The following is a 23,712-nucleotide window of genomic DNA, read 5'->3' as shown; positions in this document are numbered from 1 at the left end:
AGAACACGCACCTGCAGCCCCAATTCCAAGCTCTACTAGCGTGGAGGCTGACAGAGGATGTGATGACAAGCCCCCAAATGATTGCTCCTTCCGGACATGTGCTAGCCTAGGATGAAGCCTCTCCAAAGCTGCAGGCATCAAATTACCTGCCGTCACAGCTGGAGGAGAGAGTTGTAGAGTATGTGTAGCATTGCAAAACTCACCTTGTGCACAAAGACAAAATAAACAAGATAAAAATAAAATGCAGATGCCACCACAAGAGACTGTAGACACTTGCACGCATACAGACAGACATGCTGAAACTTCCTTTGTATCGCTTTTTTTTTTTAATTTCTCATTTGCCTCTTAGAAGCGCAGTGGCTGCCTAGAAAGAGTATAGTTGCTGTTAACATGCAAGTGCCTGGCCCTGGAGGTAAAACACAAGGGCAGGCTCCCATACTTTCTCAATTCCGCCAAAATACACTTTATTCACCTCTATGGTAATGCCTAGGAGAGAAAGAAACGCAGTGACGGTAGTGGGTTCTCGCTATACAAGTGAAGATAGTGCCAAAGGCAGGACAGCATAGAGAGCTGGGGTCAGTGGTGTGTAAAACGCTGGGAACCATTTTCTTCTATTGTGTGCATGGTCAGGAAACATAGGAGAACCCTGTTCCACAGCAGAAACAAAGTTTCTCAGCAGTGACCCATAGAAGGAGTCCCCAAGGTCCATGCAGCTGGACACCCAAACATATAGGCAGCCCACACAGCCCCCGCTAGCTCTCTGCTGCATACGAGAAAGCTAAAGGCAGCGTTTGCATGTGGGGACCATCTCTTCTGCTGGCTGTGCACCACAACATCAAGAAGCCTTGCTCCACGGTGAGAATATGGTCTCCCAGCAATTGCCCGGAGTGGCTTCTCAAGGCCCATGTGGCTGTGCCTCCAGCATCGACTAGCCAATGTCACTAGCATTTGTGCCAGGAGCTGCACGCAGAGCAGACAGCGAGTGAAATGATGAGAAACAGAAAAATAAAGAGGGGAGGGGGGCGCACCCGACAGGACACAAACCGACATGCATGCCTATGCCTGGGAGAGCCAACGAGGGCAGAGGAGGCCGTGGGGTTGTGAGAGGGCATGAAGCAAGCAGCGCTGACAGATAATCCAGGGAACACACACAGGTTGTGGCTGCCGAAGCTTGGCCCAGCGCCAGTTTATCGGTGAAAAAAAAAAAAACCTGTGTGAATGGCGCTGTGGACATCATAGCCTTTGGTTGAGTGCCTTGATCTGTCGGTTCTCTCCCCTCATCCATGGGAGGTGTGCATGGCCAAGGCAGCGCAGATGGTTCTTGCTTCTCACTGCCAAGGGCAAAAAAAGTGTGAAGGGGCTCAACAGCCTCCCCTAGTCGTCGGCTCCCCGGGTCCTTTCTCTCCTGTGTGCCACCCAGCCTAGAATTCGGCAAACTCCCTGGCACACTTTTCTGTCGACGATATGCGCAGGGCTTCCTCTTCGTACTCATCAAAGTTGCTCGTGTCACCGGGACCCTTGCATTTCGGCACAAATGGGGCCTCAACCTGCATTGTTGGCAACAAAGAAACATGCTGAAGGCCAACAGCTAATGGCTAAAACAATACCCAGTGATTTACATCAAAAATTATATACTGGAAACAGCAGACGGTGACACAGACATTGAATGCCAAATGTTGCTTCAGATCACCTAGAGTTTATTGTGCAGCAGAAATACACGACTGCATGGGCCATCCACCTTGGATGCATATAAGATTTCTATGCAGGGAGCAGTCTTAAAGCTCTACCCTGTACGTATCAAGAGGAATTGTTAGCTTGGGCCCAGCTCTGATGCTGCCTATTCGAATACATGTAAAATGTGGAAATGCTTTTCTGAGATAACCCCTAGACCAATTTTAATGAAGTTTGTTGCATTTAAGGGAGAAGGTTTAATGACAGTGGCTAAAGGAAGCAGAATTTTTATTTAGAAAAAGGACATGAAAAAGCATCAAAAAAAGGAGATGTGCGCCAAACCGCCCGCCATTCCCCCTCTCGTATGCATCAGGTTACCACCTCCTTTCCCCCTTGCTCGCATGAGAAGACTGTGCTCATCAAGCCATCATTCTTCTTATCTCACTCTCGCATGCTTTACCTCACACCTGAAGCATACAGCGCGTGGAGTGCGATAGGATCTTATCGCAGTTAGACTTTATAAAGAACATGACGCTGCTTCACTTCAGCAGTGCATCTGGGTCACAGGGCACACAGTTTGAGAGATGCATTTGGAAGTAGCTGCATGTTTTTAAACCATTTCACCATCTGCATCCCTGGAAGTTTCCATTTATTGTCTCAGTATTCAATTGCGGTATAAGTGAAATTTCGTTAGACCAAAATCTATAAACACACTTCGTTATACTGAGGTTCAAAAAACATGCCAATCTATAAAAAAGAAGCTACAAAAAATTTAGACTGTTATATTGAGAATTTCATAATACTGAAGTTCAGTATATCGAGGTTTAACTGTATATCAATTCTGTCCGCTTCCGATGTATTATCATATGTAGTCTATATAACTTTTATATTGTTTTTAATTGCTGATTTACTCAGTTCTAGGCCGGATAATTTCATTCTTTTACATTTTCAAACAATTTTTATTAAAAGATTGACAGCGTAAATAAAATGTTTGCTGCCTACAGTCACTACATCCTAACTTTTTCTTTTAAATGTAACAGACCTAATCGAATTCAATGCTGCGGTTGCCGACAAAAACGATTTCTCCTTTCCTATGTATGCATTTAGATAGAAGCCCCCGAGCTAAAGCTTCTTTTTAAGAGAAATGACATCTGTTCAGGATGGGTTCTCGACCTTTTCCCTGCCTCCCCCAATGAATTTCGCAGCAGTGCACAATTGTATCACCATATGGTATCTGCAACGATTGTGAACTCAAATGACATGAAAAGCCTCTTCATCTCTGTGATGGAGCTGCATTCACCCAATAAAAATGTTTATTCTCTCTGTGATGGAGAGGTGAGCTATTACGAATAATTACTGCATGTGGAATTACGAAACAATTCACCATAATCATCATCAGCAGCAGCAGCAGCAGCCTGGTTATGCCCACTGCAGGGCAAAGGCCTCTCCCATACTTCTCCAACTACCCTGGTCATGTGCTAATTGTGGCCATGATGTCCCAGCAAACTTCTTAATCTCATCCGCCCACCTAACTTTCTGCCGCCCTTCGCTACGCTTCCCTTCCCTTGGTATCCAATCCGTAACCCTTAATGACTATCGGTTACCTTCCCTCCTCATTACATGTCCTGCCCATGCCCATTTATATTTTTCTTAATTTCAACTAAGTTGTCATTAACTCGCATTTGTTCCCGAAACAATTATGAAACACATAAAATAAGACCCATGAGAATGGGTCTTGGTTTCATACATACGAGAGGACATACACCATGGTAGCTCAATGCTAGAGCATCGGGCACATAATTCGGATGATGTGGGCTCAGCTATCACCTCCATCAAGTTGTTTTTTCGTTCACACTGATCTGCTTTTGCTTTATTTATTTCTACATTCTAATTAAACATTGTCATTGTCGGCAGGTGTTAATGTGGTTGTTAGCAACAAAAAATTAGGGCTCCCAGTTTCCCTTAACGTCTCTCACTCTAAGTCAACACAAACTATATTTTGTTGTTGGCTATAGTGGCCAAAACAAAGCGCAGAATGTTAAGAACATCACTTCTCTTTCCTTGTTTTCTTTGACCAGTGTTGGAAAACACTCAAACTGGGAAATACTTCAGAGGACATGTGGCAGTGCCGCAAATCTGCTATCTGAAAATATTCAAATGTATTCACCAAATATATCAATTCTTTAAGCTTTTAAAACTACCTTGTCAAAAATTACTGTTCCTAAAAGCAAAACTTGTCACCCTCGTCAGCAGCATTACTTATGAACATGACAGCATTCAGAGGAATGTGCATGTATGCACACATTGACCATTCTGGTACTGCAGCTCACTTGTCACCTCAACAATGTCCTTTTGGGAAGCTGTTACGTTTGACAACCCTTCAACCTGCCCAACGTATCATCCCTAAGAAATAAAGCTTGAAAACTTCACTTCTAATCATAAAATTATTGTGTTGAATAAGTGCAGTTGAACGACATTCTTGGTGAAGGCCAGTGGACGGCGTGTAGCAAACTTCCGAGCATTAAATGAAAATTAAACATTCCGATAAAGCTGTAGTGCTTTTATATGACGAAACTTCAAGTTAGCACGATCCCTGTGTTCCATAATGCCTCTTAAATACTGACCTTTCCTCAAATAAAATGCCCAATTTCAAAAAATATATCCGACATACTTCTTTTCTAGAATTTATTCGGATAGTGCCAAACCCTCTCGGTGTAGTATCTATTTAGAAAGCTTTTCTTAAACCAAAATGCTTTCTATCTAGAATCCCTGAGAAGCTGAATCACACTGATAACTTTGTATATCACTACAGTTGGAAACTCAAAGCCGACACAAATTTCTTAAGAGCTTTAATATACAGTGAAACCTCGTTAAACCGTAGTTGGCTGAAGCTCGGAAAAAGTAAGTACGAAACTGTAGTACTGTTTAACCGAAATAGCATGAGATCCCCCATTTACCTGTTGAAAACAGAACTCGGAGAGCGTGATGACAGGGAAAAAAACATGCAGTATTTATTCACTTCGCGCAATAAAAGTGTTATTTTCGTTTGATGCCACGGCGGCCTAGCACGATGGCAGTGGCCTCAAACTTACTGAAGCTGCATGCCAGCTTTTCAGCCAGCCCCCTCTTCTCGGCAGACACTCGCATGGCAGATTCCTCATTGGCGTTATGTATTCTCCGTACATGCGTGCAGTAGTGCTGCAGAAGTCCGGGGACGCCTTTTTCATTGCCGGGTGCCGGAGTTTGGAATACTTTTCATTTGGAATAGAGTTACGTTATCGCGCCCCTGTTCTCGTCGCGACGATTGCATTCATGAGGCTGACATAACGCGCAGCTTCTGCCACTGTCGGGCCTGAATCGCCCGTGCTGTCACTTTCTGTGTCATCCTCATCACTGCCGCTAGTCGACACTTCGGCAACAACAAAGGCAACAATTGCGAAAAGTCGAACCTCATAGCTGACATGGCTTCGCGGTCGCAGCAGCGCTGCCGAGCAACTTCGCATTCCAAATGCCACACACCGTAGTCAACAACAGATCCCTGTCGCGTGCCAGCGCCGACTTCTTCGTGTCTTGTTCGATAGCATGGACGATGTCTAATTTTTCTTCTATGCTGAGCACCCAGCGCCTTTTTTATCCGAGCTTCGACATGACGCGAGTCCTCGCTTGCACGACGCCATAATGCTCTCTGGCACGGCATCGTAATGATGATGTGGCTTCACGAGCAAACGCACAAGGCGCTTGGAGCCAGTTGTTCCGATCTCTGAGGCTTGTTGTTCTGCTGGGCCGCCTGATGGAGACGACGCACTGCCGTGTTTGCGCGACGAAAAGTGGAAATGCTACGTTTTAACCGATACGTACGCGATAAGCTGGTACGGTTTATGCAGATACAAAACACATTATGTTCAATGGCCGCTGAGTGGGGGATTTGACTTCACTACTTTTAAAATGAAACTACTGTTTAAGCGGGTGCGGTTTAACGAGGTTTTACTGTATTCACTTTTCTCCTACAAGAAGCTCAATACATTTTATACTTTACTGCTGTCATAAAGCCAAAATGCTAACTTGTGTTAAATATTTCTAAGACCTTATTTCCATCATTTCAGTGAGCTGGTGCAACCTCTCAGCAGCCACAGTTGAAATTGCTACAGTTTCTGGTAAAAATCATATGCTTATTTCATTCATGATCGAATTGTTAAGATTTGCTATGTTTTTTGGGTGTGGGAATATATGAAATTTGCAGTACTAATCAAACAGCATCTGCTATTCGGTTCACATCCATATTTGAGAACTTGATATCAAAAATACAAGTGCAGCCAATTAGGTTAGTCTGAATATACAGGGCAGCTGCAGGTATTGCAGGTTTGGCGGAGAAAAGCCCATGCAGGCTCCACTGCATGCTGGCTACTTCATACGGCCACTGTTAAATCAACTGAGTTGCAAATACTCAGTCATTACTGCAACATTTGTTTCAAATGATTCTGCTGCATGAGGTATTCTTGCTGTTCGCAAGCATGACATAACTGTAAGAGGATTTCAAGATGCAGATATATTGCATGATGATTCATATTTACCTATTAAAGGCTTGCCTATTAAGGTTGCTATTCAGTAAAATATTGGCGGCGAGGAGTTATGGAGTCGCCATCTATCGGAAGCGCCTCGCTGGCGTAGCATGAGGGATCACGTTGCGCGCTCCTCATAGGTTTTGCTGTCAGCACTGACTGAAAACACCACACGCGAGCTCTCCCGGATATTTCTGTAAGTACTTTTGAAACGAGAGAAGTTTTTTACTGTCTAAATAATAATCTTGGGCAAACTGAAAGCACAAAATCGTTTACAGACGCTATGTCTCTTTACCGAATACGTACAGTGAACGCCACTGCGCCCGGTTGCTGCGATGGAGTCTCCCGAACCGGCTTCTTGCGTGAAAGGTAGGTAAACGCTGAGAGCAAACTATGTGAAATATGTTCTTATATTGTTTTTATAACTAAATGGAGCGTAATAGAATGAAGACTCAATGCAGCGATCGCACAGATTGGCAGCGACCGACTGCGCGTCTGCATGCTTGTCCGCGTACTGTTTCGCTTTCACTGCATGCGCATTTTCGCACCGTGCCATGAGCTTTAGGCCGCAGAATATGAGCATTTGACAGTATACAAGCAACCACTGTTGTTTGGGCTCTATCAGAGCTATTCAAAAATGATTTCATTGTAGAGGCTTCGACGCCTATGGGGACTGTGATGTGTCGTCACGACGATTCAATGTTTTTTTTTTCTTCTAAATTCTTGGACGTTTCAATATTACTTCTTGAGTTGAGCCACACTGTATGTTTATTGGTGTTCTCAGCATGTGATTTCCCGCTGCTTCTTTTTTGGTAATCCAGTGCATTCATCTATAACACAAACATGACCATATGCCATGTTTTTTTTAATGTGCTTCTTACCACTCCCTTTCCACTCCAGTGAACTTGCCAGTATCTATAGCATCGACAAGTTCATAGACCAAACTGTCATGACATTAGTCGGGCAGTGGACACAGGCGAGCGTCTCAGCGCGCGTTTTGCAAACATCGCAGACTCGACGCCGTAGCAGAAATCTTTCTCGCGTCTGTGCTTGCTGCATACCCGAGTTGTAGCCGATGACCATTTGCCGGTTTTGGGTTTCGCAAACCAAGCTTCACGCACCTTCTTGTCCTGCGGCTACATGTGAATAACGCTGACACGGGGCTCCGTTGCGTAAGTCCGGCACTGCGGCACCGTGCAGTAGCCTACCATGTTGCGCGCCTTCAAAGGGCGCCATTACCTATTGAAGTGCTTTCAAGCGTTGTAAAGGAGACACTCGAAGCTGGAAAATCTCGCCACTAAATGAGGACCGCAGCATACGAGGGAATTTAAACTCTCATTTTCAGCTCGTTTCGGCGCTCCCGAAGCAGCCGACGCGGCCACTATGTCCACGTGATCCCTAATAGCACGTCACGCCGACGGTGGCGCCAGCTTTACCAGTGGAGGAGCTCGAGGCCAATAATTTCTTTTCTGCATGTTAACCATGTTTGTGACAAATTAGCTATCTAGAGTGTCCTACTACTGTACTTATCTGCTACTGTGACTAACATTGACAGCACTACTATAGTCAAAAAGGGATGCAGGGAGAGTAGGCACATGTCAAGGCCAATCAGAGACCTTTCAAAAGGCACCATTGGCCATGCCTCTGGGAGCTGTGCATTGCTTTGAAGCACCAAAATTCAAATGCTGAGAAGATGCTTTGTAACAAGATCAACACGGCACCAATCAGTTGCCATAATGCGGAGCTACTGTGGCTCAAAACTGAGTCAAATTTCTGAGTTTCAGTGTTGAGCTGGGTAATTGAACACTTATAAATTATTGCTCTTTAGCACTTGTTGACAGCACTGACCAATAATATTTTGCAGAGCATACATACGACTGTAAAAACTTCTTTGCTATCTTAAGACCCGCATCCCCTTTTACGTCTAATGAATTGCTCTCTTTACACAAGCTTAGCAGCAGGTGCCAGTTCCTTTCCTTCATCAATGTCACGATCACACAAAATGTGATCACTCTCTTTTTTCCATGCTATCGTGGTGTTATCTTCATTCAAAAGCATTAAAGCTAAGCTGTGAATGGCATTACATTCACAGAAGGATTTTAATAAATTTTGCTACCGATACTCGTCCTATTACACATTTCCGATTTCATTGTGCCAATCTGATATTTGAAGTCAACTTATATTTTCCAGATATTGATATACAACATGAACAGAAATATTTGCTATCCAGACATCCCTACCACTCTTGAACATTAACTTATGGCCAAAAGGTATGGCCTCAGTGGGAGGAATTAACGCATGTACTCAACAAATACCTAAGCAAATGGCAGCTGCGCATGAGCACGTACAACAAAGTGTGTGACCTTGTTTCAAATTCTGTTATGAGTGAAGCAGTACCTTCTGCTGGAGGGTGCTTCATTGATGAACAGAAGTAACAATTACTAGCCAGGATTATAAGTAATTTTTTTTATTCTTTTTGCAATAACTTGGAATGGCTTAGTTAAAAATTTACAGCTCAAGAGCGTCAGCAGACTGGTCAGCTTGGTTTCAGCACAGTTCACTCTTGTTGCTTCAAAAATTTAACGATTTCTTAAACACCAGCATTACATGTGTTGCCATGAAAATAACTTGTTTTCTCCATGGTTTAAAGCATCGACCACATGAAGTGAAGAAAAGCCATCAAATTGACAAACTTCGTTCAGACAGAAGAAGGTCGCCGAGAAAACTACGCTGCCAGAAGCAGTGATTGCGCATTGTCAGGTGCCACGAGGAGTCATCTCCCTGCTGCTTGCGTTGGCCTGTTATGCCAGAAGGTTTTCCCTGGCATTACCACCTCTGTCATAGAACTCATTTGCAAATGCCTGCATGAAACTTTATTTTTCTAGTTGATTGGCAATATCAATATTAATCAAATAAAAATAATAATAAAACAAAAGCTGTTATTATTATTATTATTTCTTTCTCTTTTTTCCTTTTTTTTTTAACCCAGAACATATTCACCGAGTCTGGCAACACAGACTACACCACAGCGAATATGTAGCAACGTCTGCTTCTGCTTTACCATGTAGTGCAAGGCAGCGAACAATTACCGTACCACCCCGCGTATCTTTCCTGCACAACGTTCATAGCGAAAGTTTGCTCCATGCAGCCTAATGCTTCAGGGCTCATTCGCATTTTCCTAATAGTAGCATATGAGCAAGTGTACGCTTTGCACGTGCTTAGTTGTCTTTAGCTGATGTTTCGTTACAACTGTTGCAAACTCAAACATTTTCTTAAAGCAATGATAACATCAAAGTTAGAAAAGAAGTGACACAGTAAGCGTGACATTACATAACTGTTACAACACATCAGACAAGACAGACAAGCAAGAAAGTGACAAACTTAGTTTTTGATTGAAATGTATTTTGTTCTTGCACATAATCATAACACGTTGACTCATGGGACATTTATGACAATTAATGCACATCAGACATAGATGTTTGCAGATAATTAAGCACCTTTATAAAGGCTATATATAGTATTAACACTTATATAGAGCAACTCACTTCAGCTAAAGGAGCAAGTATTTTCTGTATCATAGTGGCTGCTACTCACAGTGACAGCAAAGAAAGGAAAGCCCTTAGCAATGGTCCTGGTTAATTTTCCAAACCAGTTATTCCACGTTCCAACACGTTAGCCAGGATTGACTGACAGGCTAGTCGGTTCGTTATCACAGAAAAAAGAATGCTTCAAGACAGGACACAAGGAAGACTACAGCACAGTGTGTGTGTGGTTCTTTGCTTGTGTCCAGTCTTGAAGCGCTGTTCTTTCCATCCAACAAGTTATTCCAAGAAGCAAGAATTCACAGGGTTAAAAAAAGCATGCATAATTTATCTTGCTGTTAAAAATTATGGGGTTTTACGTGCCAAAACCACTTTCTGATTATGAGGCATGCCGTGGTGGAGGACTCCGGGAATTTTGACCTCCTGGGGTTCTTTAACGTTACCTTGCTGTTGCCACCAAATCATGACCAAGCTGCCATCACACACATTTAAAGGGGGGACATGGCTTTGAACATCAACTTCCTTATTTCTTCATGGATTTTGATGAAAATTGGCACTAATGTTTAGAATTTCTCCGTGATGCTTCCATAAAAGTTTTAGAGCGATATCTTGAGAGCATTTTATTGAATTTTATTGAGCATAATTTTTCTCCCTCTAACTTTCTAGAGAGCCTGGGGAACATAAAAAGATGTGAAAGAAGGCTTGTTAAGTATTGACTGTATAGCTAAATGTGTGCTAAAGGTCATGACATTCTTGCTTTTTTTTTTCACAACACAAATTTTTTGTAGTCACTTTTTATGTAACCTTTGCATCAAGCACATTTTTGGGCTAGACGAATAGCCATATACTTTCCTGTTCCGAAGTGTGTCAAGGATGTGCGCAGCTTCATCGGCCTTTGTTCCTACTTCCGCCGTTTCGTGAAAAATTTCGCGGCCATAGCACGACCACTAACCGAGCTTTTGAAAAAAGACGCCCCTTTCCAGTGGGGCGATAACGAGGCCTCTGCATTCTCGCATCTAATCGACGTTCTCACAACGCCTCCCGTTCTGGCCCATTTCGATCCTTCTGCGCCTACCGAAGTTCGTACTGATGCCAGTGGTCACGGAATTGGCGCAGTACTGGCACAACGCCAGCGCGGCAACGACCGTGTTATCGCTTACGCCAGCAGGCTCCTCTCACCCGCGGAGCGCAACTATTCCATCACTGAGCGTGAGTGTCTGGCCCTAGTTTGGGCGGTTGCGAAGTTCCGCCCATACTTATATGGCCGACCCTTCTCCGTTATCACAGACCATCACGCGCTTTGTTGGTTATGCTCCTTGAAAGACCCTTCAGGAAGACTTGGTCGCTGGGCCTTACGCCTCCAAGAATATTCGTTCTCTGTCACCTACAAATCTGGCCGACTACACAAGGACGCTGACTGCCTGTCTCGCTACCCGGTAGACGAGCCTGACGACGCCGACAGTAGTACCACCGACGGCATTTTCTCTGTGTCTGCCTTCGCTAACATCGCCGATGAGCAGTACCGAGACCTATCGCTGCGAGTACTCATCGAGCATCTGCGCTCTACACCTACCGACGCATCCGTTCGCCGATATGTCCTCCAGGGCGGCATTCTGTACCGAAGGAGCTTCCTCCCTGATGGCCCTGATCTTCTTCTTGTCGTGCCAAAACATCTACGACAGACTGTGCTCCTTGAGCTGCATGACGCACCTACTGCAGGACATCTTGGCGTAACCCGCACGTACGACCGCGTCCGCCGCCGCTTCTATTGGCCTGGTCTCGCTCGCTCCGTCCGACAGTATGTTGCTGCCTGCGATACCTGCCAGCGTCGGAAAACACCTCAGGTGCTACCTGCCGGTCATCTCCAGCCGATCACTGTCCCTGTGGAACCGTTCTTTCGTGTTGGATTAGACCTCCTCGGTCCCTTTCCCACGTCATCCTCTGAGAACAAATGGGTAGCCGTCGCAACTGATTACGCCACCCGATACGCTATCACGCGGGCTCTACCTACCAGTTGCGCCACTGACGTCGCCGACTTTCTCTTGCGTGACATTATCTTAGTGCATGGCGCCCCGCGACAGCTGCTTACTGACCGTGGTCGTAACTTCCTCTCGAAAGTTATCGCCGACATTGTGCGTTCCTGCTCTATTCAACACAAGCTGACTACCTCATACCATCCTCAAACCAATGGCCTGACAGAGCGCTTAAGCCGTACTCTTACCGACATGCTGTCCAAGTACGTTTCGCAGGACCACCGCGACTGGGACGTTGCCCTTCCTTACGTCACCTTCGCTTACAATTCTTCCCGGCACGACACCGCCGGATTTTCCCCATTTTATCTACTCTACGGTCGCGAACCGACCTTGCCCCTTGACACGGTACTTCCTCCTGCTGCGACCTCAACAACTGAGTATGCGCGCGACGCCATCGCCCTCGCCGATCATGCACGCCAGCTTGCCCGTGCTCGACTGACGGACTCGCAAACCACGCAGCAGCGTCGGTACAACGCCCGCCACCGTGACGTACAGTTTTCGCCTGGTGCACTCGTGCTCCTGTGGTCGCCCTGTCGTCACGTTGGACTTTCCGAAAAGCTCCTTTCGCGGTACACAGGGCCCTACCGCGTGCTGCGCCAGGTGACGCCTGTGACTTATGAAATTGCTCCTGTGAGCTCACCCTCGTCATCTACTCTGGCGTCTAGTGATGTTGTGCACGTCAGTAGGCTCAAGAGCTACTACACTGCTTCAGAGTCCAGCCTTTAGTCGCTCCGGGACGGCGCTTTTGCCGCCGGGGGTAGTGCTACGGGATAGTATTCCCAATGACGAAGAGCCGAGAAGGAAGAAGACGAAGACGACGTTTGGAAGCTAGCGCGGGCTGTTGCCTCTTGGTCAACTGCGGCGTATTGCCTTGTAAATATACTTGTAAATAGCTTTTCGTCGGTGTCTTCCTACGTAACAATATTGTAAACTTACAAAGAGTCAAGATAAGAAAGCGAGAATGTCATGACCTGCATTGTAGCTCAAGAAAAGTTACAAAAGAAACAGAGTAAAAATATGCTAAACGGTAAGAAAGAAATTAGCTCCATAAACTGAGCAGAAAGGCAAAAAACAGTTTTGAGAAAACTGCTCTCAAAGTTTCACCTTTTCTTCATTTCTCTAAAAGGCACCAAATTTGTAGTCTTTGGGGTGTTTTGTGATGTGGGTGTTCTTGTACATGCGGCCTCTGGTCTGGTGTGCTTACCCCCGCCCCCTTTTCTTCTTATATGGCATTCTTTGCTGCTGCTGCTCTACAAAGAGCATGGTGCCTGGGTTTCAAACAAAGTGACGTGCAGAACTCTGTGTGGGCATGAATATAGTTCCAGTGTTGTACCTGCAGGCTGCCTAATTGATAGCAGTCTCCAGTACAATCAGTGAGGCATTTCTTTTTCTTTTGGTAGAATTGACCATGTTACTGAATGAAAGCTCAGAGTATCAGCAGCCTTCCAAGTCATCTTTACTTGAAAATGGCTGTAGAACTTAGGATCAGAGAGCTAGTGATAGATATGCAGCTGCTACGTGCTTTCCAGAATTGTACTTTTTTATGATGCCTTGATCACTTCTGCAGCCAGGTGTCTGTGCCAGCCCAAGGGGTCTAGTGAACAGAGCTTATGGTGAGGTTTTCTTTATGAAGGGGTGATATGATAGATATTGTTATGAGCTATCGTGACAACATGATAATAGAGTGAACGCGCAATATGCTTGGTTGCAGGTCCGATGTGCGAAATGCCTAGCTGCAGATAAACGGAGCCGACGCTCGATGTGCTTAGTCGCGCAATTCGAGCTGCTGACACTCAAAGTACCCAACCACACAGTCCGAGGTGCCAACGCACGAAATTCCTAGCCACGGGCTCGAGGAGTCGACCCTTGATGCGCTTATTCGCGCAGTCCAAGGTGCCGACACGTGATTTCCTAGCCGCGGGCTCGAAGAGTTGACGCTCAATGCACTCAGTTGTGCAATTGGAGACTCCCTATGCGCAAAATGCTTAGCCGCAGGTCCAAGGATTGCATGCGCAATGTACTTGGTCATGAATTCCGAAATACCAAGTGCTCAAATGCTTAGCTGCATGTCCGAGGATTCTACGCATGAATCTTGGTCACGAAGTTCGCGTCGCTGGTGCTCGGAATGCTTAGCCGCGAGTCTGAGATGTCCACAAGCGTAGGGATCGGCCACGCAACTGCTATGTCCACGTAGCGCCCATTTGACCCATCGAGATTACCGCGAGTGGAGATGTCCAGACTCGTGAGGTGCAAACAGCCGAGCGGACGGTATCAGCTCCGGACGAATTGCGAACCGCGCTGGAGTCACGTGGTGGGCACGGTCAATTGCAGACTCCGGCACTATCTTCAATCATTTGCTTTTTGTGTGCTTGTTTCTGTATGGAGGAGAAGCTGAAGCAGCAAATTTGAAGATGGAAAAATGCACTTTTCAACGAGGCCAAAATGGCGATGCTCGGTCGTGCCGTTCCGAAGATATTGTGGCTTGAAAAACGCTGTTCTTTCCTGATCTCCGGAAGATTTTTCGCCACGTTGGCTGATAAAACGAATTTTTTAGAGCACTTCTACGTGGTTTACAGTGATGATATTGGAGAATCGGATAGAAAAAGAGTTAAAGAAACTGAAAATGTGATTTTTAAGAAATCGATTTTTTTGGCCATATTTCGTGATGCGAAAGCCGCGTCCCCCCTTAACAACACATAGCAACCTGTGGAACCCACCTCTTTCTTGTAGATGGCAATCCAGTCTGTTGTGGCAAACCACCGGTGGTTTTTGATGTCATTGACACCATTCTTGAGGTTGCCAAAGCGCTTGGTCAAGTCAACCTGCAGCAGATTCCTCAGCAGGTCCTTCAGGTCAGATGTGAAATGTGATGGGAAGCGGACCTAGGTGTGAAAGAGAAGCAATTGGGCAATAATGCAGAAATGTGGACCCACCGTAAAGAGCCAAAGCATGCAAGAAAAAGAAAAAAAAAATCCATTGTGACCCAAAGTTGGCTTAATCAGGTGGCCTGATGTGCTTGGGAACAAATAAAGCAAAATGAATGTCGCTAACCTGTGATGGAGCTGTGCAACGTATTAAACATTGGAGCTGAAAGATCATGTTTTTCCGGCAACATATTAACTGGTAAAAAAGAAGCTTAACTGTATTCGGTCACTTTTTTTTTTCTTGATCGCAAACTTTAGCGCCGGGAAACCACACAATGATCTTATCAACAATTTTTACTGTACTGAAACAGTCTGCTTTATGGTGCCTTTTAGCGTCCACAAACTTACTGCTTAAATATCACCATAAATATCTTTTTTTCCAAGCCCATGATGAGACAAGAAATTAAAGGTCTTCGTCATCATCATCATCATGATCCACCTATTTGTGTGCACTACAGGACGAAGGCATCTCGAATTACCCCTGTCCTACATCAACTAATTCCAACTTGCGCCTGCAAATTTCCCAACTTCTTCACCCCACATAGTTTTCTGCCGTCCTTGACTGTGTGCCTAAACTGATGCCCAAAAATTTTTGTTGTCTGCTTACAGGTAAAGGCCAAGATATAGTCCGGCGTTCTCGGCGCGCCAGGCCGCGGCAGGCGAAGTCGGATACGCTGCGCTAGCGACGCCAGGGGTGCAAGAAATTTGCTTCCTCTAGAGTTCGGCGTGCGCGCGCAGCTCGAGGCTGGCGCCATCTGTGCGTCCGGGAGCGCAACTTCGCCGCGGCGAACAGCTGTTTACATGGCGCATGCACGTCGTTCGGGTAGCGCGCGCGCTTCTCGTTCCGCGCGCTGTTTGTGCGCTAAAATGAAAACTTTTGCGGGATGGCGTTAACTTGTCCTGAGAGCCAGAAAAAAAAAAACATAAGGTTTTACGTGCGAAAACCACTTTCTTTCTGACCTGGGCTTCTTTAACGTGTACCTAAATCTAAGCACACGGGTGTTTTTCGCATTTCGCCCCCATCGAAATGCGGCCGCCGTGCCTGACAGCCAGAACATCGCACTCATATTGCTAGTACTTAGGCTACGTCAAAAACGGAAGCGGACCATGTATGTACATGCGAAAGCTATTCGACAAGCGCCCTCAACTCGGCGACTACCACCAGCTATAGTACAGGAGCCGCGAAATGCAGCTTACCTGTGGCGAGACCACACTGCTTTCGTATAGCTTCCCACGCGTTGTTCTTGCGCTCTGTGTCGCGGTGGTCCATGCGTTTCACATCGCATACACATGGAAGGTTGCAAATCGCTTCAAGCAGGCGTCCTCACTCGCGCTGTCATCCCACACGGATGTTCAAAAAACCACAGCCGCACTGTCAGTACGCGCACCGCAGGCCGCCATTCTGCCTTCTGCTCGCTGCCGCTGCAGTGCGCAGTGCATTCTGGTCTAGCGGCAGCCGCGTGAAATAGAACACGCTCTATGTCCGCGCCGGCGGCGTTGTGCTCGCCAAGCGCGCCTGGGCACGCCGGCTACGCCGTGACGCCGGACTGTAGAGTGTGCGCTTTTCACCAACGTCGCATAACCGCGCGCGCGCGTTACGCCGGACTATATCTTGCCCTTAAGAGTTGACCATGTAGCTCAATATGGGGGTCTGGTACCATACCTCTATTTCTCGAAAAAGGACACAGGAATTTTTAAATGTGAAGCATTTCTTGGCAAACGTTTGCCACTTTGACAGTATCTATCTATCCATCTATCAAGCTGCCTACGTCTTGGTGCTCTCAAGGTCGTTTCGTTAACTTGGTATGTAGCATGATTGGCTTAATATGACAAGAGTGTATGATGAACATAAATGATCGGTAATGATAGGAAATGATCGCCATCAACATAAATGATCGGTAATGACATGAATATCATGACATGGAGAGAGGAGGTTAACCTAGGGGCCCAATTTTTATTATTCATATCATAAGAAGCCAATAAACACTGACACCAAGGAAAACATAGGGGAAATTACTTGTGCATAAGTGTAATGAAGAAACAATAAATTAATGGAAATCAAAGTGGATGAAAAAACAACTTGCACACCAATCTGATTGTGAGGCATGACGTAGTGGGACTCCGGATTAATTTTGACCACCTGGAGTTCTTTAATGTGCCTCTTAATCTAAGTACACAGGTGTTTTTGTGGATCAGCATTTGGATTGTTTTGTTTACTCAAACCAAAATTTACACCACCTGTTGTCACTTCATCACCTGTAATGTTCAGTTACATTGTTTTAATGGACCAGCATTGAAAAAATGTAACTGACCATTACAAGTGATCAGGTGGCAACAAGTGGTGTAAATGATTGTTTGAGCTAAAAGAAAGAAAAAAACAATCCAAATGAATGAAATGATATCAGCAGTAGGTCTTCTGCTTCTTGCAGTCATTACATCAGGTTACAACGGCTGCTGCTGCTCCATGCTGCTGTTTAAAATGGTCTACTAATTGTGTTATACATCTATGCCATCACTGCCTCTCAGGTTTCTTTTTGATCACCAGCTGTATGCATTCGTTTGACGGACCAAATGAACCCCAATTAACACACAAAAACTGCAGGAATATTTATACTGACATGCGCGGACACTGAGTTTTTGTCCGATACTTCATGAATGACTATGGCTTGGGCCAAACACCTTTATGTGGCTTTCAATAAGAGCCAATCCCTGTGCAAAAACCAAATGCAGCCTGGCCCCATTGTAAGCCAGGTACCATGCATCCAAACGTGCTTCAAACTTCTCACAGCTCACTCAGAAAAGCTGGCAGAGATAAGGATGCCACATTGTTTATTTCCTCCCATAAAAGCAAGGGAAACACAGCAGCTGTACAGTGGACTACTCCTAATACAATTTTTCAGCTAATTCGATTCTGACGGAAGGTCCCAGATGTTGCCCATGCTTTTCTAGGGGACTAAACGTTCATTATTTTAATCTTGAAATGCGCTTTTGCAGGATAATTTGAACTTGGCTGTCATCCCAATGATGCCTGCAGTGGTGACTTCAGGCGTCGTAAATGTGTGGAACACACACCACCTCCCATTGGCCTGCCCCAGGAAGTGAACATAGTAGCTCACAACAAATTATTACAGTACATATTTACTAGATTTTAACACACTCCTTTTTACCAATGAAGATCCAAAAATTGCTTAGTCTGTGCAACCTCATACAAGACCGGAACAGCCTATCATCCAAGCCAGTCCAGCCAGCGTCAATGCCATTGCAATTACAAGATGCTGACAATAGATGCCAACAGTGCGAGCTCTCACACGACATGACGATGACAATGTGCCGCTTTCAGTCCGGTTATAAAAGCGCTTTCAAAGGATAAGTTATTTTACGTGTCTTTTACACGGAAGTCGACTGTACTGTGCACATTCAGATGAGCTATGTGGATAATGGCTAATTAAGTTATACATCCGTAAACGAGGACAAATTATGGCAAACAAAATCTCGATTACCAGATTCCAGTGGTTCTCAATAACCCATCTTTAAGTGTCATGTTTGATCTCCCAAAGAACAAATTTAAAAAAGACATCAAAAAGTTACTAATCAGCACTGACTCAATATAATCTCAGTTTTTTACTTAGCGAAGCATCTCTTGTTTTCGTGTCAAGTTGTTTGTGTGTGTGTTTTCTTTAGCGACCTCATGCCATGTATATACACTGCCTTTGATTTATGGTGCACTGTCTTTGTATCAAAAGCAGTATTTTTCATGGTAATACTGTCGTTTGATGCAATGTATATTGTTCACTATCATACTATGTTAATATTTATTTCTGTGTTGCTCACTGCTGTATCGACTGTTTTGGGGAAATGTGACCTCGTCAGGCTTTACCGCCTTTTGTTGCAGTTCCCTCTTTCATCTTTGAAGGAAAATAAACCTCAACCTCAAGCAAGCAGCAGTAAGTCTCATCACGCGCTCTGGGCATTTCGAAGAATTTCACACTATAGACCACACGGACGACATGTCATGGTTTTTCAAAGACTGTGTTAAAACCTTGCCCGAGAGTAATGACGGTGGACATTAAGTCAATAAATTTCCATCATGTGAAGGTCAAGTTTGCTGGTTTCGTCTTTTTCTTGTTGCAGGAATCAGAGGTATGGTATGTTTTGTTTGCTAAAATATCAAGTGTCCGTTTATTTCTACTTCGTTTAAGAGTTCTAATGTCCTTTTCATATAGTTTTCGAGTTTGAGATGATAAAAAGTGGGCAAGTGCGCAATTCAGGGACAGGTCTGAGTGGGTGCACACACTGCCAAATGGATTAGCGTTGCGTTTTGACATTTTCTACTTCTTGTTTTCATATTCAACCAACTGTAATTCAACCAATTTCGTTGGTTCCATCAGGGTCAAACGAACGGAAGTGGACTGTATTGTGCATATTCAGATGAGCTATGTGGATCATGGCTAATAAGGTTATAAATCCGTAATAGCATTATTGGTGTCACAGAAGTTTAGCACAGTTCCTCACGAGCATTCTCGTAAACAGTGCATTAAACTTAAAATAAATTATGTAAGATGATGAAAGCATGTCCTTCGTCCCTTATACAATGCACTGATCACCCAATGCCGCATTACCTAGATGAAAGCTACACTGTACACTTTATTTATACAGAGTGTTTCACGTAACTTGAGCCAAGGATTTTAAAAAGTGGTTTATCGCAGCTAGGTGAAACCAATGACATATGGTTGCCGTCATGTGGTGCTCCTCAGAATGTTTCTTTTAAATATATATTCTGCATGATTAATTAATTAACCAAGATCAATTATGCAATTTTTTTTAATATTCACTTTATGGTCAAATGCATTTTCTTATGTTGTAGAGGGGGTTCAAAAATTACCTATCTTATTTTTTGTGGCAATGTACATGCTGCGTGGCGATTTTTTTTTGGCGTTTAAAGAAAGTACATGAAATCCGAAATAAAACCATCTGACTGAACTCATGCGCTATCGTACTACAGCACTCTCAATCATACTTCTTTCTTTCTATCTATCTATTTTTTCTTATGTTGATCATGCACAGATGCCCACTCGAAACTATGCTTGTCAGCTGCAAAACAGCCATCACACCTACCGATGAAAAATCTAAATAGCATTGTGGCAGTACTTGTAGTCATCTCACATAATGTTTTGCTACATGAGCAGCTTCAAACAACCACAAAGTTAATGACCTGAATGTAGAACTTTGCTGAAACTGAAGGATTTTGTGCAGCAAGACCAAATACACTCACGCGCAGCATCTTTACATTGACATGCAGCCGAGAAGCAATTGAAATAAGATACGTGCAACAGCCAACTAAATATATGGCTTCAACTTCAAACAACTTACTCTAGGAAAATAACTTATGCCCTGAAGTCAAGAAACTGTGGCAGATGCACTTTAGTGTATAACGTCAATGTCAACAGAGCCTCTAAAAACATTCAAGTACATTGCACACAAAAGAAGTCTACCAAATGCAACATGATTCTATGGGCCATAGAATCACAAATACTTCAATAATAAATAAGAAACATATTCACCTTTTTTGGAGACTAATAGTGAGAGGCAATTGCTTTCAGAGGTGCAAAACTAATGCTTGGAAGCCAAATTACCGAAACTACTTGATTAAGCATGTAGAGAAAAACAATGTCAGAATTTAACAGCCTTTGTAAAATTAAAAGGCCATCGTACCAAATGCCAGGTGAGAGTGCCTGGGTGACATACAGCAGTGGCAGTAAACACCAGGGTGTGAGAATGTGCTTGCCAGCTGCTGGTCTACTCACCTTGCCAGAGACAATTTTCTCGTATATCTGGATTGGCTGGTCAGCAAAGAAAGGTGGGTAGCCAGCCGCCATCTCGTACACCAGGACACCAAGTGCCCACCAGTCGACAGCTTTGTTGTAGCCCTGCAAAACGAGAACAGCTGCAGTCAGCACCTAACTCTTTCATTACCGCGGGAAAATGGTAGTTTTTCATAGGTCTTGAAAAAAGATTATTTACCACTACAAATAATATTCCAACCCCTATTGCAGCACAGCATATTGTACACAATGAAATGTTCTTTCCAAACACATACGTTGCCAAAAAAAAATTAAGTAAGACATAAAAATTCTAGAAAGCACAATTTTGCTGCCAGCTGATAGAAAGAACAATAAAAAACATGATAGCTACAAGAACATTAATATCAAAGGAAATCCAGAATACACATTTCAAAGATAAATAACCCAGGAATAGCGTCTGAAAGAAAATGCTCAGCACACCGCCATTCAGCGTATAAGAAAAAGAAACTAAGACGAGTTCACCGCTCGTGCCATGCGGGGAAGCAGTTCCTGGATTTTGTGAAGCACAGGTGCACTCTGCACTTTTCCCACAAAACGTCTGGTTTTATTCTGATAGCAATTTTTGGACACTCCAGGTATATTTCTGCCGTCGCTGTGAGGTTCCGTATGAGTGAAAGCACACGAGCCGGTGAATGCGGTTCAATCTCCTGTGCGCGAGCAAGGAGTGCAGCCCAGATGCATGCCCTTTCCTGTGGCGCGCAAGGCAAGGGGGGTCAGTTGCGGGAGGAGGGGCATTCTTCTCCAGTGGCTGCCAGGGTGTCTCAATGTACTCATTGCCCACCACTCCGTACAGAGTGAAGACTTTGCAGCGTCTACTACGGTGTTGGCCAAACAAGGCATGGATGCCGTAGTAGACACCTTTGGTGGACACCGTAGGGACACGTTGCCGGCGCTTGTGTGTCTTGAAAGCAATCTGCGATGTGGCCAAAGTGCACGCCCGCGCAGGCCTCATCTTCAAGTGATCTGCAATGTTTGCAGAGTGCGTATAGAGCCGGTAGCTTCGTATTGTAACGGACAGTTAAGGCAGTCCAGATACAACTATTTATTGTGGGCTAACTTGTGGCCTGGGGGTAAATAAAAAGCACTGCCGCGTTCTAAACGGGAGATCAGGAAGGCCTTCTCTCTCGAGCATCGCGTCACCTCGTCTTCTTGTAGACGCCGACAACACCCACCTGTGATGCGAGTGCGTGTGGCGAAAACACGTGCCATTATTTCGTCTTTTCTTCTAATACACCGTTGTCCTCTTGAGGGGGGGGCGCACAAACCTGCGCGCATTGTTTAACTATGTTTCTGCCTTGTATTAGTATGTGCATTTTCAATGTTTAATTTGCATTGAAACGACAGTTGCACGAAGGTCAATTGGCTCGTGGCTGCTGCCACGATTCGCAACTCCCTCCAGCGTTTTCACAGACAGTTTCCACTGTCATCGAGCGAGATGTGTTCATGTTTATCTGTGCATGCGTGACACCTTGCTAGTTAATTTAGTTAAAACATGTTGACAGGCTAGTTTGTTTGAATCCATGATAGAATGGGTAAGCGCGACTGAACAAGGATGTAGAAAGAAGCAGACACACAAAGACAGCGCTGTCTATGTGCGTATCTTTATACGTACTCGTTGAGTCACGCTTACACATTCTATCATTATAAATATTAGTAAGTGAATGTTTAAAAGTTTACACGGCCAATAAAACTACTATCCTGACTTCGTACAGCTATCTACTAATTTGCTACTGCAAACGAAGCTACGCCTTTCGGGCAATTTTTTTTTGTTCTTTGCGGTTCTCGTAGAACATTCTGCAGTTCCACCTTTTCGGCATCTTCTGAGGATGGTCCGATAAGAAGTGCAGGAACATACTTCACCAGTTCACCTGGAGTCAAGCACCTTTTCCCAGGACCAATTGCTCTCATTGTAGCTGCGCAACCACAGAATTATGCATCCAAGCATTTCTGTTTGCATTTTTGCAGATTGTCTTTATCCTCTCTGCAGAGAAGAAGAGTTGAAAGAAATCCCACGTCTTTGTAAACAGTCTTGCGCTGCTCCATAGTGCTGGGCCGAGATGCGCTACAGGTGGCCTTGGCGTGAACGGAAGTTTCTTTGCTGCCGATGGCAGCACATCATGACCAAGCGAAGCATGCACCCTGAACATAATCAGTAACACTCTCAGGTTGTGCAAGAAGATCGTCAGATACGCGCGCACAAGGAAGGAGACCACTTACGGCCGTAAAGGAAACTCGCCGGTGAACAGCTATGGATGTCCCAGGCTGACTCAAAATACTGTCACTGTCAGAACTTGCATCGGCTTTGCTGTCGTCTTCATAATGACAACTCAAGTCCTCATCACTAAAAGCGAGAGCGGGTGGAACCATAGTTTTGAGGGCGATGCTTTTCTCGCGACGCAGCCATGCGGGATGACGCCGTGAGAGCGACTTTCGATAACTACGCAGTGACACCAGCAGCGTCCCTTGCCGTAATTTTACGAGAGAAGCGTTACCGAAACGCTTGGAAACTGGTTGCGAAAGCCGGGTCCACATGTTGGACATGCAGCAGACATTCAGAAATATGCTTTAATGGGATAAAACGACTGAGACTCCAAACCAAAGCTCCCTAGTGAACAGCTGGTATAATTCTTGGGTAATTATCACCACTCAGCACTGTTGGACGGCAAAGCCGGCGATATAATTTAATTATTGACTTGCTGAGAGTCATTCGAGTACAAAATTTTGATGCTAGTGCGGCGTAATCCAGAGCAGCATACTTTTTTTTCAAGAGGACAGTGGGTGACAGCCAAGCGGCTTTTCGCTACAACATACGCAAACTACTTCACAAAAAGATCCGTCAAAAACTCACAACCACCAGAGCGGAAAAATTTAAACCGATTCTGAAAGTGCAGTGCCTGTACTAACTGCTTTATGGCCTTAAGTGGATAAGAAACGGCTACAACTTGTCGAAATCGGCTATCTAAAGCATCGATCACCGATGATTGATTAACGAAAAAGTTAACCTTTCAGGATATTACATACCTAAGCATACTTGATGATCTGCAACATTGAAGTATCTTTTCCATTGCACACTCAACTTTACTTTTATTTATTTAGGGTTCCGTCACACTTTCAAACGCAGG

The 23,712-nt window shown here is 44.7% G+C and overlaps 1 protein-coding gene across 15 annotated transcripts in view; it reads right to left on the bottom strand.

Moving 5' to 3' along the window:
- Positions 1-447: 447 nt before the first annotated feature.
- Positions 448-23,712, bottom strand: part of Pka-C1 (Protein kinase, cAMP-dependent, catalytic subunit 1) — a 450,683-nt gene continuing 427,418 nt past the window's right edge. For all 15 annotated transcript variants that reach the window (XM_065437227.2, XM_070525333.1, XM_065437235.1 and 12 more), the window contains 3 exons: positions 20,534-20,656; positions 14,523-14,687; positions 448-1,547 (listed from right to left, as the gene is read on the bottom strand). In XM_065437227.2, the coding sequence (XP_065293299.1) occupies positions 1,422-1,547; positions 14,523-14,687; positions 20,534-20,656 (414 nt within the window). In that variant the 3' untranslated portion in view covers positions 448-1,421. The remainder of the gene's footprint in view (positions 1,548-14,522; positions 14,688-20,533; positions 20,657-23,712) is intronic.

The sequence above is a fragment of the Dermacentor albipictus genome, chromosome 9 (assembly GCF_038994185.2).
Source record: "Dermacentor albipictus isolate Rhodes 1998 colony chromosome 9, USDA_Dalb.pri_finalv2, whole genome shotgun sequence".
In the NCBI taxonomy this organism is placed as follows: Eukaryota; Metazoa; Arthropoda; class Arachnida; order Ixodida; family Ixodidae; genus Dermacentor; species Dermacentor albipictus.
The sequence above is the reverse complement of the archived record's forward strand: the minus strand, read 5'-3'. Positions and strand labels throughout refer to the sequence as shown.